The sequence below is a fragment of the Lissotriton vulgaris genome, chromosome 7 (assembly GCF_964263255.1).
Source record: "Lissotriton vulgaris chromosome 7, aLisVul1.2, whole genome shotgun sequence".
Lineage (NCBI taxonomy): Eukaryota > Metazoa > Chordata > Amphibia > Caudata > Salamandridae > Lissotriton > Lissotriton vulgaris.
Genome location: NC_141695.1, coordinates 866,464,919 through 866,483,698, shown reverse-complemented (window position 1 = coordinate 866,483,698; position 18,780 = coordinate 866,464,919). Strand labels below are relative to the sequence as shown.

The following is an 18,780-nucleotide window of genomic DNA, read 5'->3' as shown; positions in this document are numbered from 1 at the left end:
CTACTCCACACTACCCTACTTCACTCTACACCACTCCACGCCACTCTACTGTACCCTACTTCACTCTACCCCATTTAATTCTACGCCACTCCACTGGACTCTACAGAACTCTAAGCCACTGCATAAAAACAAAAACAATCAAGAATTTATTTTCTGGTACCCAACAAAATATTGTTTTTAATAATAGAAAAAACACACACATTCAATTTTATTTTTTTAAAACAAAGGTTACAGTTTAGTTATTTTTAAGAACATGTTATTTATTCTTTCTATAGAAATCAAATTAAAACTACACAAAAATTTAAAAATTAAAAAGTTATATTTTCAATTTCTAGTTTACGCACCTCCTTCAAATTAGTATAACTCGAGAACCTCCGTACATGGTGTTGTCGACTAACTAAACACACTGTATATGAACTATAACTCGCCCTGTTAACATGCACACTGTTCTCATCAAATATGTAATTGGAGATGTGATGTTTTATGATTTAGCGTAGTATAAGTGATGTAACGTGAAAGCGTATAAGCTGTGCATAGAGAAGCCTTAAGTTATATTTCATGTACTGTTGGTTAGCAAGTTGACAACACTAAGTATGTGCTTGAGTTATTCTAATTTGAAGGTGGTGCGTAAATTAAAAACTGACGGTATTTCTAAAAGTTTATAATGTCTAATCTTTATGTAGTTTAAGTTTGATTTGTATAGAAAGAAAAAATAAATGTTTCCCAACTATAACTATGTTTTAACCTTTGTTCTTCTCAATATATATATTGTATATCAAAAATCAAAACAATACCCTTTAAGGCTTAGAGTGCTGCATAAATGATAAAAGAAAAATAATGGAAGCAAGTCCCCAAGTTTATGAGAGCAGCTCCTATACAGAGCACCTTACAACACCAGCGACACTCTGAATCTTCCCCTCTCAAATGTCTGTTTTTCTAGCAAAGTTTTGAAGCACAGGATAAGCGCAGTACCATCCACGCCGCGCTAAAAAGTGACAAAGTATTTTTCCATTTTTACAGCAAATTCTTTAAGCATAGGAGTAGCTAGTGCCTTCTATGACAAGCTGAAAAATTACAATTACATATAAAAATATTAGTAAAATCAAAAGGTCATGACTAACATTGGACCTAATAAGGCGCAGAAGCTGCACAGATTTCACACTAAATAATGACATTTACAGTTCTACTAACAACTGGCATTCTTTCACCAATTTAAGAACATTTGGATATTTGGCAAAATAAAAATAATTGTTCATTCAATTAATATATAGCATAAGGTCTGGTGAAAGATACACTATCTTGGTTGTGTTCTAAAAGCACCATAAACCAGTTAGTCTCAAGGATGATGGGTGCATAGCCAAGCAAGCGCCTTGGCACTCTGCTATTGCCGCCTACACAAGACAATCTAACTCAAGGAGCCCAGCTTACGTAATTCCCACATTAGCAATTCATGCTTTGGAGACATCCTGGGTCTAATGTGCTATGCCATCCCAGCATGCACCGATCCGTCACATACACTATATTCCTGTCAGGGGACCATAGTCCCAGGCGATGGGTGTCATACTCAGAAATTGCTCATGCCTAAGAATCTGCTAAAAGCCACAGTTCGTAATCAGGGAGAGGCTTGATGTACTATTAAAAGGCATGTGCTGCTCTAGGCAAAATCCAATACAGTAGTAGTAATAAATATTGTGAAAACACATCACTTGCTATACCTCCCTGTACTTCCGCAGTGCTTGGCAATTACAAATATTTGCAAAATTGTCACATAAATCCGCTCACTTTGGAGTCAGAGAAAGAAATGTAAACACCAACCTCCCTCTGAAGACAGAGCCTGAGTTTTGACCCCGGTTATTGAAAGTTCAGCAAATGTGACAAGATGAGAACAAAATGAAAAAGCTTGTTTTCAGAGAGCAAGGACAGGTGGAAGAATACAAGTAGTGATGGAGAAAGAGCATTGCTCTAGGGGAGGGAGCAAAACATGCTGGACAGCCTAAAACTTATGAAGCCAGCAAACAAAACACCTGAAAAGTTGAGTTACAAACCACAAAGTCAATGGCAAGCAATGTGCGGAATGTATTCCCAGGGAAGCTTTCAGGATGCCCACAAGAAATCTTTACGCAACCAGACAGCGGCCCTGTCCGGTACGTTTCGACCTTAAAACAAGTATGAAGTGGAAGAATAACTTGGACGGTAGGTGTTCAGGTCCAGGAGACATCGGCTTACAGAAGATAGGCGAATGAGTGAATTAATGAATAAATGGCATACTGGAATGTACATGTGTGCGTACGATAAAGTATTGATCGAAGAACGCATGCATCAACAGTGAGAGTGTAAAAGAAGGTTGATGGCAGCACCAATGTATCTATGCATTTTACCTGAATGAATGCATATTTAATTATTCCCATGAATACATGAATGAATGACAAGTGGCATAGGAATCAAACAATGGATGCGCAGTCACCTTAAAGCGCTTTTCCTTCATTAAGGGGTAAAGCGGAGTTTACACTTGGCTACTGCCTTACCCATCTCCACGGCTCTCTGTGCAGCTCTCAGCGCCTCTGTGTAGTCCCGGGTCTTGAGCAGCTCCCGCAGGTCGGCCTTCAGCCGCGCTACCTTGAAAGCGGCATCTAGGCACTTGTCGAGCAGGCTACCCAGCAACACATTGCACCTCACGCTGCCCCGGTGGCGCAGACGTTCCCGGCAGCATGGGCAGCGAGAGAGCCCTTCAGAGCCCCCCAGGCACAATTTGCAGAAGGAGTGTCCGCAAGACAGCGTCACCGGGTCCCAGAGGACGCCCCGGCATGAGGGGCAGCGCAGGAGGTCCATGGCAGGACGTGCCCTGGCAGCGCGAGGAACGTCTCAAGGGTCAGAGCCGCCTCTATGGCATCGGAGCTCGCTATCCGTCGAGGCACATGGCACCGTGCCACCTAACGAAGAGCACGGCTGTCCTAGGAGGCACCGATGCCCAGTGGCATCAGGGGGGGGTTTCTCACCCTGTCAACACGTCCCTCCCAGGGCTGGTCCCTTCACTAAACTCTGGAAAAGGAAGCCCAGTCTGTAGGCGCCCCAGACATGACTTCGTTTCCACTCACCAACTCAATTAACCACCCCACTGCCAACTTTACTTGCAGTTTCGACTCGAGTCATCCCTCCCAATGCGACCAGGAGAGAACAAAGGGGCGGCTGTGGGCATCTGCCCTGCCGGCTCCAGCCCCTTTCAACGCGGCCTCACACACCAGTGACAGCTACAATGGTCCAAGCTGGATACCTGCTCACTTTCCTCCAGGCGCTCAGCCGGAAGGACGCATTAGAGAGCCCAGGGTCCAACAAAGGGAATACCCTTAGAAGGTGGCATCATTTTTTATGTTGTTGCTTCGTGAGCAAAAGGTACGGAGGGATATATTTACAGATGAGCCGCCACCAGGGTAAAGGAGAGGAGTCTGGCGTGGGGGAGGGGCGATGGGGCAGGGGACCCCGGTCCCAGAGACTGAGGTGGTCGGTTGGGGATTCCCTCACCAGCGTATTCTCTCCATGCCAGGCACTCCTCTGGTTCCGTCTGAAATGCTCCCACCGCCCCTCCTACCTTGCAAAGACCCCCGTGCCCACCCTGAAGGTCTAAAGTGGGGGTCCGGTTGGGTTTCGAGGAATGAGGCTGGAGCCTGGATGGGCTCTCGGACCCGCTGCCCTCAGGAAGACTCGAGAGTTAAGCTCCAGGGCGAGCCTCCTCCTGTGCCAGCCGAGGGACGGATTTCACTCTCACTCACACACCAGTGTCCAGCACCCACTGCTCTCTGCCCCCTGTACAGTCCAGACACAGGTGCTCCTCAGCAGCCCTCCTTGGTGTGCTTGCATACACCATTACATAAACTGCACCCATGTGATGTTAAGGGGCCGGCTCCCATTGGCAGCAGCCGAAGCCCCGCCCTCTCCTGTTGTGAAACAAGACACACCAGTCCGTGGTTTCATAAGCTGCACCGAGGGGGCATGGAACCCCCTCCTTTTCTTAGGTAACCTGGCAGAGTTTATGTCAGTTCTTCTTACTTCATTTCAATATTATTACCTCGAGGATAGAAAGGACGTGCCCGTTGGTAAACAACCGCCTGTAAACACGTAACCCTGCCGGCAAAATAGCTTTTTTTTACTCCTGCCTTGCTTTTAATAGCTGAAAATGTGTCTTTTTTTGTGATTTTTTTTATTCCAGCAAAGAGACCACAAGAGAAGACCGACCCCCTAGAATGGGGTTGGGGGGTCGGGTTTCTCCGTGGTGGCTGTCAGCGCACGTCTGCTGGATAGGGAGGGGCCATTACATAAACTAGTTATTTGAGGAATCGGCAGGTTCACTCTGCCCCGGGTTTTCGCAGAATTACCACGGAGTTATTATGTTATTGGTTCAGCCTAATTTACAGGGCAATACAAACAGACAGATTTGCTTCGACCTACCAAGGTCTCCCACGTCATAGATGACAAGTTCAGCCACTCGTGGCTATTTAGGAGCAACGTGATGCACTCTGGGTCTTGTAGTATAGCTTTGAGCATTGTGAACAGGGCCTTAAAATCTGTGGGCGAACAAGATAAGACTGGCTGAAGGTTTCTCTGATGACATTGGAACGCGTGGCTGCTTTGAGCAAGTGTAGGGTGTCTGATAAAAGAAAAACACCCTAGATTAAGAGCTGTAACACAAGAAATCTTTCACAGAAACGCTAGCGACCGAGGAACCTTGAAAGTGGTTGCTCACAAACAGCCCAGCCATTTTGCACTGAATGAGTAAGGCAGGCTGCCCACCCCCGCAATACCATACCACTAGAAAAGAAAAGAAAATCGTGGCCAATGGTCCACCTGATGCAAAATTCAGGGGTGTATTTTTTTAGGGGGGCAGGGGGTGCTGTGTGCCCACCCCCCAAATAAATGCTTTCTTGGCTTGGCAGTTGGGTCTAGAGGTCCTGAGGCAGGTCTTCTAGGTCTGCGTTGGTTTTTATCATTGTTCTGATTTCGCTAAAAGTTTTTAACTTGTTCGTATATGTATGTATAAATATATATATATATATATATATATATATATATATATATATATATATATATATATATATATATATATGATCAAGGCCTCTGGGTAGGCCGAAACGTCATGCTGGCTGGGTGCGCTTTTACAAAATAAAACGCCTAAATTGCTCACCTGCATTCCTGGGTCGACTCTTGTTTCTTGTCTTCGAAACGCTCCGTGCACTGGGGGCATGGTGATTTGGACTGAGTCTACGGCATATATATATAAATATATATATATATATATACACACACTGAAAAAACCTCAGGTTTCAGGGACGTTATACTTAGTTGATTCAGAAAAGGGGGTTTTCGTTTTGGCCACTATAAGTGTGGCAGGGTATACTCAGACATGAGTCCCTTTCTCACTGCACCATCAGGATTCAAGCAAGCCGGGCCGAAGAAGGCTGAAATGCCAGAAACCGGTCCCCGGTAGCTTGTCTCCTTTCTGGTGAAGAATTGGCTTGGTAGTTTAGTCTGCCCTGTTCCCATGATGCACTGGGCCAGGGACAGACTGATTTGCATATAGCCAGGTTCTGAGCTGGGATGGTGCAGTGAGATAAATAACGGTGATGGATCAAGCCCTGATCTTTGGACTGGGTAAGAGTGGTCTGCTTATTTCAGACACTCTGTTCATCACCACCCCCTTTTCTGAATCGTTTTTGGCCACTATAGGTGTGGCAGGGTATACTCAGACATGAGTCCCTTCCTCACTGCACCATCAGGATTCAAGCAAGCCGGGCCGAAGAAGGCTGAAATGCCAGAAACCGGTCCCCGGTAGCTTGTCTCCTTTCTGGTGAAGAATTGGCTTGGTAGTTTAGTCTGCCCTGTTCCCATGATGCACTGGGCCAGGGACAGACTGATTTGCATATAGCCAGGTTCTGAGCTGGGATGGTGCAGTGAGATAAATAACGGTGATGGATCAAGCCCTGATCTTTGGACTGGGTAAGAGTGGTCTGCTTAATTCAGACACTCTGTTCATCACCACCCCCTTTTCTGAATCGTTTTTGGCCACTATAGGTGTGGCAGGGTATACTCAGACATGAGTCCCTTTCTCACTGCACCATCAGGATTCAAGCAAGCCGGGCCGAAGAAGGCTGAAATGCCAGAAACCGGTCCCCGGTAGCTTGTCTCCTTTCTGGTGAAGAATTGGCTTGGTAGTTTAGTCTGCCCTGTTCCCATGATGCACTGGGCCAGGGACAGACTGATTTGCATATAGCCAGGTTCTGAGCTGGGATGGTGCTGTGAGATAAATAACGGTGATGGATCAAGCCCTGATCTTTGGACTGGGTAAGAGTGGTCTGCTTAATTCAGACACTCTGTTCATCACCACCCCCTTTTCTGAATCGTTATACTTAGTTGGACATTTCAATCGCACAAAACCAGAGAAATTAGGCCGTTATAGTTCATTGAGCTAACTATAACTCGCACCCCCGCAAAGCACTGCTGATGACATATTACATCAATCATGACATGGTCAGTGACATCACTTATGACATCTCAAATGACATCACTGATGACATCATCCATGTGATGATCTGATACACCTCCTCAGACCCTAATATAACCATTGATACACCCACTCTAAAATACAGACTACCATTTTTGAAACCATAGACACACCAATACCAGTTACTACATTCCCACTCACTGATTCCTAGGTCTACACACACATCCACTCATTCACCCATACAGTCACTCATACATGCAGTCACTGATCAATACAACACTATCATATGCACTCATACACCTATACAGGCACTCACACACCGCCACTCATCCATAGAGTTACTCAAACACTTAGTCAGTCATGCAAAAAATCAATTGAACTCCCATTTACTCACCTATACAGTTATACACGTCCCACCTCACTTATTCATACAGCTACTAACACATACTTACTCTCTTATACAATCACTGATACAAGCACTCACTCATCCATACAGCCACTCTCCCAATCACTCAATCTCACATATAGTCATTTATATACTCCAACACTCACATATACTGCCTTTCACATATATAGTTACTCATACATGTACCACTCAGACATCCATTCACTCACCAACACACCACTACCCACACTCACCCACCCATACAGCCCTTCACAAATACACTCTTGATCCATACACCCAGTGAATCACCCACTCACACATCTATGCACAGAGTCACACACCCCACCCCCACCCACACAGACACTCAGCCACCCATACAGATACTCAGACAACCAATTAATAACCCATATAGACACTCATGTAGCTACTCACCAACCCATGCAGCCGCTCATACACCAACTAACAGACTGATACAGACATTCACACAGTTTAGTCACTAACCCATACATTCAGTAAGACACGTTTAATCACTCACTTACACAGTTAGTCACACACCTATTAAATCATCCATTCAGACACTCATACATCCACTCATTCTTCAATACACCTTGGCATATATATATTCAGTGAATTTTTAAGGTTTTTAAATGCTAATTTCTAACTATATTGTCCCTGAAACCTATGTGTTTTTCAGTGGATGTCAAAGGTTTTTTAAATGCTAATTTCTAACTATAACATAGCAGTCACGTTTGCAGAGTGGTGGAGAAAGGTGAGCATGGCCACCTTACATCTCTTAGCAATCCCGCTTTGTGAGTTTTACTGGCGGTAACAGGAGGGGTAGTTAGCCCCCAACATCAACCTTGGTGGGCAACTACCCCTACTATTACCTCCAGTAAGTCCCACACAGCAGGATTGCTATCTTCTCATACTAGGCCACACCCCCTTTCTCCACCACTCTGCAAACGCGCCCTCTGGCGCGTTCTAAGTTGGAGTATTAATTCCCCTTGAATACTGTAAACGGTGAAATCTTACATGTGAGGCGTCTTCCCTGGCTAGGTCCCAGCATAAAAAACATCACAGGGGATATTGTTATAATAAATTTTAGAGACCCTAGGGCAGTTACACATATTCTTCATTGGTCTTCCCCAAATGATGCAAACGAAATTACAGCCCGTGACCTTATGTTTTTCTACCCCAAAAACCTGGTCTTCCCGACTAATACTAAGCCCCTGGCTAAATTCCAGTCAGATGAAATAAGATCTATATTTGATGAGGTAAATCCGCCCAATAGACCATATCCTGATCTATTCATGGAGCACCCTAGATTCCCATCATATCAGCAGGCAGTTCCATCTAGGCCCTTTCATCCACATCAGGTGAACTGGCATCGATTTATCCCTCAGCACTTTGCTGATCCGGTCAGGCCCTGTTGGGATCCTTATTCCTTGCCATGGAAAGGCACTCATACATGGGAACGGAGACATAATCACCCCCCGTCTGCGAGACCCTTCATGATTCCCACCCAGAACCGCTATGACATCCTGTCAGGCTTAGATGACAACGAGTGACTACATATTCCACCAATTCCATCAAAGTGTTACAACTTATATTTTCAGGGTAAGGTGACCATGGCGGTTAAACGTAATCTGAAGGAGGCACACTGCAACATGCTTAATGTTAAAATGGACCCCTTAAATAAAGCTTCGGACAACTGTGCCTTGATAGCCGAGCCTAGCGGTCAAGTCCAGGTCCCCCTTATACCGACCGAAAGTCAGACCGCGGTGACGGTCCTTTCCTCTGCAGACTCTAATGTTAATACCCTATATAAAACTGTTCCCCCATATAACATCAACAATGCTGGTTCTCACTCTGAAGGGCTTCATACTTTACAACACAACGCCCCTCCACTGCCTAAAAAGCCAGCTGAACTCCAGATAACAAAGCGGCAAAACTCCACTAAGGTCTCAAAGCCTAGCACCCTGACTCTTTCAATTATATTCTGGAACGTCGCAGGTCTGCGGACTAAGATCGAGCAACCTAATTGGCTAGAAATAATCAGAAACCATACTGTAGTATGCTGCCAGGAAACATGGTCTGAAACCGAAATCCAACTACAGGGTTACAGACTGTATTTCTCGAGTGCCTGTCCCTCTCCTTCAGGCAGACCGAAGGGTGGCTTATCAATTTATATAGCTAACACCCTTTTACTTAAGAAAATTACCGTAATAGCATCCGAAGAGAACTATCAAGTATTCGAATTGTCAGCGGAGCGAGGATCCAAGTACTTAGTGATAAACTTTTATAATAATATGTTACCCCCCGAATTGGTGAAAACTGTTAATAAGATAACTACCATTGTAGAGCAGCAGCGGGAGCATAGCCTTTCTCACCCAATTAAGTTAATCTGGGGTGGGGATTTTAATACTCCCCTATGTAGTGAACACTCAAATTCTAAATGTGGTATTGTGGATGAGGAGGGGAGTCCCTTAACCCATTTTGCTCATTCACATGTTGGGAATGCCTTAAATGAGAAACTCTTTATGTTAGGATTGGGTTTCGCCAACGAGTTGGTAGTACCATCTATCAATTTCTCACCTACTTTCCATGGTAGAGGTTGTAGTACAATAATTGATTTTATTTTGACTTCGAACCACATGAGGGGTGATCTGCAATCATTCTGTACAGGTGATGATGCGAGCAGTGATCACTTCCCAAATAGCCTGAGTATTAGAGCATCGTTTGGATCCCCCCCAACTGACAACTTGGGCTTGTTGAACCAAAGGGCTCTAAATTTGAATAAAAGTAATAGGTACTCAGTAAAATGGGCAAAAGTTGATCCAGACATCATTACACAAAAAGTTATTGCCAAATCACTCCCTATGTTGGAAGTATGCCTAAATCCCTTCTCCACAGCTGAGGAAATTTTGAATAATTTTATAGACATAACCAAAGTGATCAGTAAGGAGCTCCTCCGTAAACAAAAACAGAATGCCCAACATGAAAATAGATGGTTTAATTCAGACTGTCGTAAAACCCTATCTGCCCTAAAATTAGCTCTACATAAAACAAAGAGGGACCAAACAGAGATCAGCAGGCTGAGAAAACTATAACAAGGCGAAAAAAGAATGTAAAAAAGAGAGGAAAAAAGAGCTCTGGGAGAAGCTCCATGAGAGCTGTAACAGGAAAGACAGCTTACAGTTTTGGAAAGTGGTAAACTCTCCCTTTCTGAGTACAATTAAAAATGGCCCCAGTGTGGAAGTAGCGATTCCAGCAGAGGAATGGGTCTCCCACTTTTCTCAAATCTTTGAGGGTGACAACTCACAACACTGTATAAACCCTTACCCACCGCCCTACCCCATCAAACTTTCCTTTAGCCATGAGGAAGTAATTAAGGCTTTGTCTTCTTCAAAGTCTGGCAAGGCACCTGGGCCAGACGGAGTGCCTTTGGACATCTACACGCACACCCAGGAGCTCTGGTCACCGGTACTAACTAGAGTAATTGAGGCCGCCTTAAAAGGAGGCCTTATAGAAACCTGGTCTACTTCCATCCTGCTCCCTATCTTCAAGAAGGGAGATCGAAATAATCCAACATGTTATAGGCCCATTTCCCTCCTGGACTCACTTGTTAAAGTGGCTGGTCGCTTGATCCTGGAGAGATTGCAGGTTTGGTCCAAAGACAATAACATCATGACAGACCTGCAATATGGTTTCCAGGAGGGTTTGGGTACTGTAGAGCAGGCTTTAAATCTCTCCCTTTTAGTTGGTAAATATGTACAGGATAAAAAAGGCAATCTCCACCTGGTATATGTGGATTTGACCGCAGCCTTTGACTGCGTATCACACTCTAGGCTGTGGTCAATCCTGGCGGAAATGGATGTGGACCTCCGTATAATATCTTTTTTACGTGAGCTGTATTCAGGCGCTTCGGCTAGGGTAAGATTTGGGGTAAATGGGGAGCTCACTCATCCGTTTGGAGTAACTAGGGGAGTCAGACAAGGGTGTGTCCTGGCTCCTTTTCTATTCAATCTATATACAAATGGCCTTGAGAAGGCCAGGTTAGAAGGGAGTCAGGACCTTCCAACAATCGCCCGTCGTCCGATCCCCGTGTTACTCTATGCGGATGACGCAGTAGTCATGGCCCGAACCCCAGTCCAACTTCAGATCCAATTAAATTCATATTGCAAATTCATGGCCTCGTTGGACCTTAAGGTCAACATAAAGAAAACATTAGTCATGCATTTTGGGAAAAAGAGATCTAAGCATAAATCGATCTGTATCGATAATGCAAAGTTGGATTGTACCAAGACTTATCCCTACTTAGGTATTCTTTTTGATAATACCTCATCCTGGAAATAGGCCACTAATAGCAGATATCTCCTATTTTTAAGAGCCTCTTCCGCATTGATTGCCTTCTCCCGAAAAATAGGTAAGCCCCCCCCCCAAAGAACTTTTGCAAATATATTACGCCAAATGCCATAGTGCAGCTATATATGGCGCTGGGGTGTGGGGCTATGTACCTGTGTCCAATTTACAACGGGTTGAGAACATTTTCATCCGTTACCTTTTGGCCGTTCCCCAGTCCTCTCCAACCTTTGCCTGTCACATGGAACTAGGCATGGAATATATTGATGATCACATAAAAATCCAGCCTATACTACTGTGGCATCGCATTTGGACGACGGAGCAGTGTCATCTGACCCGTACATTAATTAAAGACTGTCTGGTTTTAGATAATTGGTCGAATGTTCCATGGTTATCATATGTACATAACTTCCTAAAGGGCCTGGACCTCTCTACATACTTTAAAGACGCGGCATGCTTAAATACTATTACTAGAAAGGCCCTACGATTGTTGTGTTTATCTCATTTGGGGGAAATCCGCTTGGCTCAAGAATCTCAAAAAGCCACAAACTGTCATATTTTAACCATCCAACGCTCCTTGGGCATTCAGCCATATCTTACTTTCTGTTTGACCACCTACGAAAAGTATTTGTTGACTCGGTTCAGATTTAATCAGTTTTTTCGTCTGGTTATATTTCCAGGGAGACAGGACTGTTCAATTCCCATCACCCAGTGTCCCTGTGATGGTACCTCTGAAAGTCAAATATACATGTATTGCTGTTCTGTAAATATTACGCAGTTCCACGCAAACAATGGATTATACCTATCCTATTGTCCCTTGGTCTGAGAAGATGTCGTCCTGCCTTTATGGCATTACAATTCCTAGATTCAGTATCAAGTGCCAAATGTATAGCCATGTACTTAAAAACTTGTCTGAAAATCCGAGCCTCTATGGAGTCTAACGGTTATTTTATAGAACAATTAGATCATTGTTGACCGATATGCCTATTTCTGTATTTTTAATTGTTAGAATTACAGTATGGATGTAAAGCTTTATTGTATGTGTATTCACACACCTTATTTAATACTATTTTTAATGTGCAATATTTGATGCAGATGAAATTGTATATATTGACTGTTGCTTTTATGATTTTATATTTGTACTAAAATCGAATAAAGCTTTCTACTACTACTACTGTAGGTCCCTGGGGGCCAACTTGCCTGCCAGGTACCTCCAGTAAGTGCCACAGAGCTGGATTGCAGAGAGGTGGACACAGGCCACGCCCCCTTTCTCCATCACACTCCAAACGTGCCCCCTGGCGTGTTCTAAGTTGGGGGATTAATTCACCATTGAATACTGTGGGTCCCTGGGGGCCAACTTGCCCCCCAAGTACCTCCAGTAAGTGCCACAGAGCTGGATTGCAGAGAGGTGGACACAGGCTACGCCCCCTTTCTCCACCACTCTGCAAGCGCGCCAGTGGGCGCGTTCTAAGTTAAGTGAATAATTCCCCTTGAATATATAGGGTCCCTCGGGGCGAATTTGCCCACCAAGTACCTCCAGTAAGCACCACAGAGCTCGATTGCAGAGAGGTGGACACAGGCTACGTCCCCTTTCTCCACCACTCTGCAAACGCACCCCCTGGCGCGTTCTAAGTTGGGGGATTAATTCCCATTGAATGCTGAGCGTCTCTGTGGGCCAACTTGCCCACAAGGTACATCCACTAAGCGCCACAGAGCTCGATTGCAGAGAGGTGGACACAGGCCAAGCCCCTTTCTCCAACACTCTGCAAACCAGCCCCCTGGCGCGTTCTAAGTTCGGGGATTAAGTCCCCTTCAATAGTGATGGTCCCTGGGGGCCAACTAGCCCACCAGGTACCACAAGTAAGTGCCCCACAGCTGGATTGCAGAGAGGTGGATACAGGCCACGCCCTCTTTTTACATCACTCTGCAAACACGCCCCTAGTATGTTCTAAGTTGGGGAATTTAGTCCTCTTGAATACTGAGGGTCCCTGGGGGCCAACTAGCCCACCAGATATCTCCAATAAGCGCCACACAGCTGGATTGCAGAGAGGTGGTCCGAGGCCACGCCCCTTTTTACACCTTTTTTGGCGCTTACTGGAGGTACCTGGTGGGCAAATTGGCCCCCAGTGACCCTCAGTATTCAAAGGGAATTAATTGCCATGGGGCGCATTTGCTTTCTTATTTTATGGGATGGGGGCTGCGTAGCCTCCCTTCCCTGGGCCACTTTTGGCCCCGGGGACCCCATCCCCCGGGGCCTGTCAGCCTTGTTTTAAAAACCCCAAAAATTATTTTGGGAGAGGGGCCGCGTGGCCCCCCTCCAGAGGCCAATTATGGCAGCCTTTTTATTTTTATTTGTTTTGGAGGGGGCAGCGTGGCCCCCTCCTCAGGCCGATTATGACCCCGAGGACCCCATCCCCGGGGGCCGACCTTTCCGTGTTTTAAAAAAAATATATGTCAATTATTGGGGAGGGTGGCCACGTGGCCCACCTCCCAGGCCCCTTCTGGCCCTGGGGACCCCATCCCCAGGGCCTGGCCTCTCCGTTGGGGACTGTGGGAGGATCCCAAATGCCACCCTAACACGAGTCACTACGACTCGGCCACTACGCACTGCTAATGTGATTTACAAACTAAGCTGCAAAACAATAAACCAAGAACTATTCTTTACAGTGTTATTATACATGACACTTATCCTGCACTCATACATTTAAAACACAACAGTCTTGAAAAGCTTCTACATCAGCTTTACTTTAGTTCAAATGAATGGGTGGGCCCCCCGGGACAATGCAGGAGCTGGCCCTGGGGGGTGGCGGTCCCCAGGGCCATCAAGGGCTCCTGGAGGGGTCGACGTGGGCCCCCTCCCTTTGTTTTGAAAGCCCCGGAGAGGTGGTGGTCCCCTGGGCTGGGGGTCCGTAACGGACCCCCAAATTTGAAATAGGAGTGCCCTAGGAAGGTGGTGGTCCCCGTGGCGGGTGGGGGGATCATGCCCTCCCACACATCGCTATGTAAAAAAAAAAACAGAGCAGGGGCAGCTTGGGGAGTTTGGGACCCCCCACGCATTCATTTTAAAAGAAGCCCCGGGGAGGTGGCAGTCCCCAGGGCTGCGGGGAGGCCGCTTGCCCTGCACATAATTACCATAGCCCTGTGGAGGTGGTGGTCCCCGGGGCTGCAGGGGCCCCCGCGGTCCCTGCTATTTTTTTTTTACATTGCCCCCGGGACTTGGCCCACCCGGGGGCCTCATTAAAATGATGCGCGGGAGCCCGTGCTTCTTTTTTTTATATTCACAGCAGGATTCGCGACCCCAACGCGAATTCTGCAGTTTAACAACAAATGTGGGGCCCCCTTAGCAGGCCTAGGTGGTTAGGGTGTTTCTACCCTGCCCCCTTTTCTTCTTTTTCAACCTTTTTTCCTCTCTTTTCTTGTGACTCGGTTACCGAGTCACAAGATGGCTGCCAACACTTCCTGGTTTGGAGTATTGGCAGGCAATCAGAGTGAAGCTCCTACCCGAGAGGGTTCGCAAACCCTCCTCGGTACTCAGATATCAATATTATTCATTTTTTTCAATTTCTCAAGAACTACTGAATGGATTTACACCTTTAAAAAATATATTGGCTGGTTTACCAAAAAAGAGTAAGTCTGCACTCATATAAGTATTCCTTGAATGGATGTAAATGTACTACTTTTTGGAATCCACAAACAAGGAGGGACTACTAAGGAGGGGGTCCCAGTGACAGGGTGCGGGATGTGCCTAATGGAGCACTAAGGGGGCCACCCTCTCACAGGACCCACTGCATGCCCCGCAGGCAGCCACATCGTGCCAATATCTGCAACCCCCCCGCTCAGCAGTAAAGTTGCGCTGCCAAATAATCAGTCCACACAAATTTTGGTTGGAAAACAGTTTGCTGCAGGTGTATTTCATACAGGGAGTATGCCAATGTGGTAGGTTAACTTACGGACGATCCAAGGGCAGGAAGCGTGATGAACCCAAGCTGCCCTGCCACCTGATGAGCCAAACTGCACCGTGGCCAACCCAATCGGTGCTACCATTTATGTGGGGATTATCCCCCATAAATACCATGGACCATCAGTCCATAACTTTACTCACGTCTTTTTAGGGGCGGGCCGTGGCAAGGCAAGTCCCCTGTGGCTCAGGCTTACAACGGCCCGAAGGACTAGCGGGGCACCATGGTTTTTCATCCAGGGCCCTGCCGTAAAGACTCCTGGGATTTTGGCATAAGGCACCCCTATGGTGCTCCTGAAAGGGTACCCCTATGTACCAATCAGCTTCCGGATAGCCCTGTTACTCTGCCAATGCCACAGATGTGGCAGATTTCCTATCTGGGGCCCCCCCCACCATGGTAGGCTCCATACCCTCTTGCAACCTGCTGCTACCAGTCCTTCTAACTGGACAACTCCGTTCTACCTCTTACATGTGTGTGCCCCGTCCCTATCAGGGATACCATGTGGTGTTTGCACTAAAGATGTCACGCCTAATTTACCAAACCCTTCTTATTCTTATTTGATTTTGAAGTAGAATAGAACCAAGAACTCCTGCAGGTTGGGCTTGGGCATGGCTTATTTGACCTTAGAAAAGACTGATGGCCTCCACCGAAATTGGGAACCTCTTTTCTCTGTGTTAACCACAGCTTTATTTAATCATCCTTATGAATGTTCGATATCCTCCCGGAAGTTGCGAACTGCTGTTCCCTTCTTTAACCACAGTTCCGGGGGATGGCCCTATGATACCCTCTGTGCCAAATAGTGACTTCTGGGTGGGATTGTTGAGAAGTTTATGTACCCTTCATTCCCCAGGCCCTGATTTAAAGATTCGCTGGTAAGCATAGTGGAGTTCGCCTTCAAGGCCCTCAGTATATTTGTTAACAAGTTTTTGGGTGTTCTCAACACCATACCCTTCTTTCTACCCGCTGACCTCCGCTTGTGTGGGAGTACAGCACCGGCAAAAATGTTTACCCCGAAGGGAATTTAAAACTACTGCTCTCTTCATAACCACAGTTCTATCTTATATAATCCATTGTGCACTTGCATTTGGGGTTGACTAAGCACTTGATTACCCCCCCCCCACCACTTGGTTGGTCCCTAATTAGAGGGTCAAACAGATAACCATGTGCTCTCCAGCAAATGAAATAACGAATCTCCCCTGAGAGGGTCATTGGGCGGGTGCAGGGTGAAGCCTTGTGACCAATGGCACCCCCCCCCCCTTTGCCAAAGCTAGCACCTAAGGCCTGGCCCTCTCCCCATATGAATCATTTGACATGTATCGAATTTAAGTTGTTTCATGTCCTTTCGGGGGTGCCAGGTTAGGTTCCCCACCTAAACCCAGACAAAGGTAGATTTAATAACCGGGGGGGGGGGGGGGGGGGGTTGAGGTCTCCTGAGGGTACTCCTCATATCCTGCTGCATTTCAAGTCCTTGTTACCTGCAAAACCCATCCATCTGACTGTGGCGCCAAGCTGGTGTCCCCGCCCTGGTGTTTGTAGCCCATAGCCAGATTTTGCTAACAGTATACCAGAATGCCAAAAAAGATGACACTGCAAGTGCTTTTTGGATTTGGGAGAACATGGAGTAAACATAGATCAAGTTTACCTGACCTTTTAACTACGAATGCAAGATGTGTTCTGGTAATTATCAGCCTATGTGCTCCAAACCCATATTTCTCCACACTATTGGAGTCACAACACACTTCCTGGAATGACAAACTTACACAACACACTAGGCTGAATGGTTACCCCTACTCATGTTTACAGAGTGCACATCTTTTATAGAAATAGCCAAAAGGAAAACCTCTTTAAAACCCACTCTATTTACAGGTTCTTGCCAAAGTGCCCTTCTGCCCCAACATGGGCAAATGTTAAGCCTATAGCATTGCGGGTCCCACCGCCCTACCATCTAATGTGCTCAGGGAGCAAGGTGGAGGCCTGCACCCACAGTATTCTGCTTCATTTCATGTCTATATTGCATGTAAACCCCTCACCGACTGACTGTGATTTGTAGATGCTGTGTCACCGGATGTATGATGTAACAACGCGTGTTATTACAACGCTTGCTGTTACATCGCAGTTGTTACAACGACTGCATGTTACCACGCTATGCCTTTACAACGCAAGTCTTTACATCGACTTGCGCTAGGTGGCGTGCTAACATTAAAAAAAAAGTGTAATTTACTATTCCAACTCCAGTCCACTTATCAGTAGGGAAGGTGTTGGGATAGTGAACTACACCATTTTTAATGTTAGTACGCCATCTAGCGCAAGTCGATGTAAAGACTTGCGTTGTAATGGCATAGCGTTGTTACATGCGGTCGTTGTAACGACCGCGATGTAACAGCATTGCGGTGTACTAACCGCGTTGTTAAGGATGTTTCCTGTGTCCAATTCCAGACTTCTGCTACTGTATACCAGGGAGCAGACAAGTGAGTGGGAACAGGAAGAGAACAATGTGTACACACACCTGACTTTTCCTGGATAATGTAATGTAAATTGCAATTTATATAGCGCATAAATCACCCTAAGGTCTCAGAGCGCTTGCAGGTCCACGAGGCAGAGGAAAAAGAAGGCAGGTAGTTAGTAGAGCCAAGTTTTCAATTTTTTACGAAATCTCATATGATTGGGTTCTGTCCTTAGACAGAGAGGGAGGGCATTCCAGGCCTCAGGAGCGGTTTTACTAAAGGCCCTGTCTCCATTTCTGATGGTTCGAACCTTGGGAACCGTTAGAAGTAGCTGGTTGGAGGATCTAAGAGTTCGGGCCCTGTTGTGAAATTTAAGTTTGTTTTCCAGATATAATGGTCCTTGTACGTGGATGGTTTTATGGACTAGGCAGCATAATTTGAATTTTATGCGTTTTTTTGACAGGAAGCCAGTGCAGAGTTTTGAGGCATGGCAGAGAAGGCGATCGAGAAGGAAGGTTGAGCACCAATCTGGCCGCAGTGTTTTGTAATACCTGGAGTTTTGCCAAAAGATTTTCATTAATAGAGGCTAACAGGGCATTCCCGTAGTCAATCCGGCTTATGATGAGACCTTGAACCAAAGGCATACGGGAAGAAAGGGGGATCCATTTGAACATTTTCTTTAGGCTTCTCATGATTCCAAAGCAGGTGCCAGCTACTTTATTGATATGTTCAGCCATGGACAACCTGTTGTCCACTGTGACCCCTAAGTTCCTGAATGACGTCTTAGGAGTGGGGCACACGCCAAGGGTGGTTGGCCACCAATCATCTGACCAGATCCTGTCTGCCTTTTCAAAAAGTACAATCTCAGTTTTACTAGCATTTAGCATCAAAAAGTTGCTAGACATCCAGTCGTGTATTGCAATCATGCATTTTTGGAATCTTAGTTTGGTCTCAGCAGGATCTGAACCGATGGTAACCAATAGCTGGGTGTCGTCAGCATATGATACAGTTCCGAAGCCGTAGGCTCGGATTACTTTGGCCAAAGGGGACACATATAGATTAAAAAGCGTAGGGCTCAATATTGATCCCTGAGGTACGCCTTTGTCATTTTCTTGATAGTCTGAGGAATATTTTCCC

General features: G+C 46.0%; 1 protein-coding gene across 2 annotated transcripts in view; it reads right to left on the bottom strand.

Annotated features, from left to right (window-relative positions):
* Nucleotides 1-3,882, bottom strand: part of LOC147702592 (LON peptidase N-terminal domain and RING finger protein 1-like) — a 203,018-nt gene extending 199,136 nt beyond the window's left edge. The window contains exon 1 of one of the 2 annotated variants that reach the window (XM_086931259.1): nucleotides 2,526-3,882. In XM_086931259.1, coding sequence (XP_086787385.1) covers nucleotides 2,526-2,829 — 304 coding nt within the window. In that variant the 5' untranslated portion in view covers nucleotides 2,830-3,882. The remainder of the gene's footprint in view (nucleotides 1-2,525) is intronic. The other variant, XM_086931260.1, reaches the window with a different exon arrangement.
* Between the last annotated feature and the right edge of the window lie 14,898 nt (nucleotides 3,883-18,780).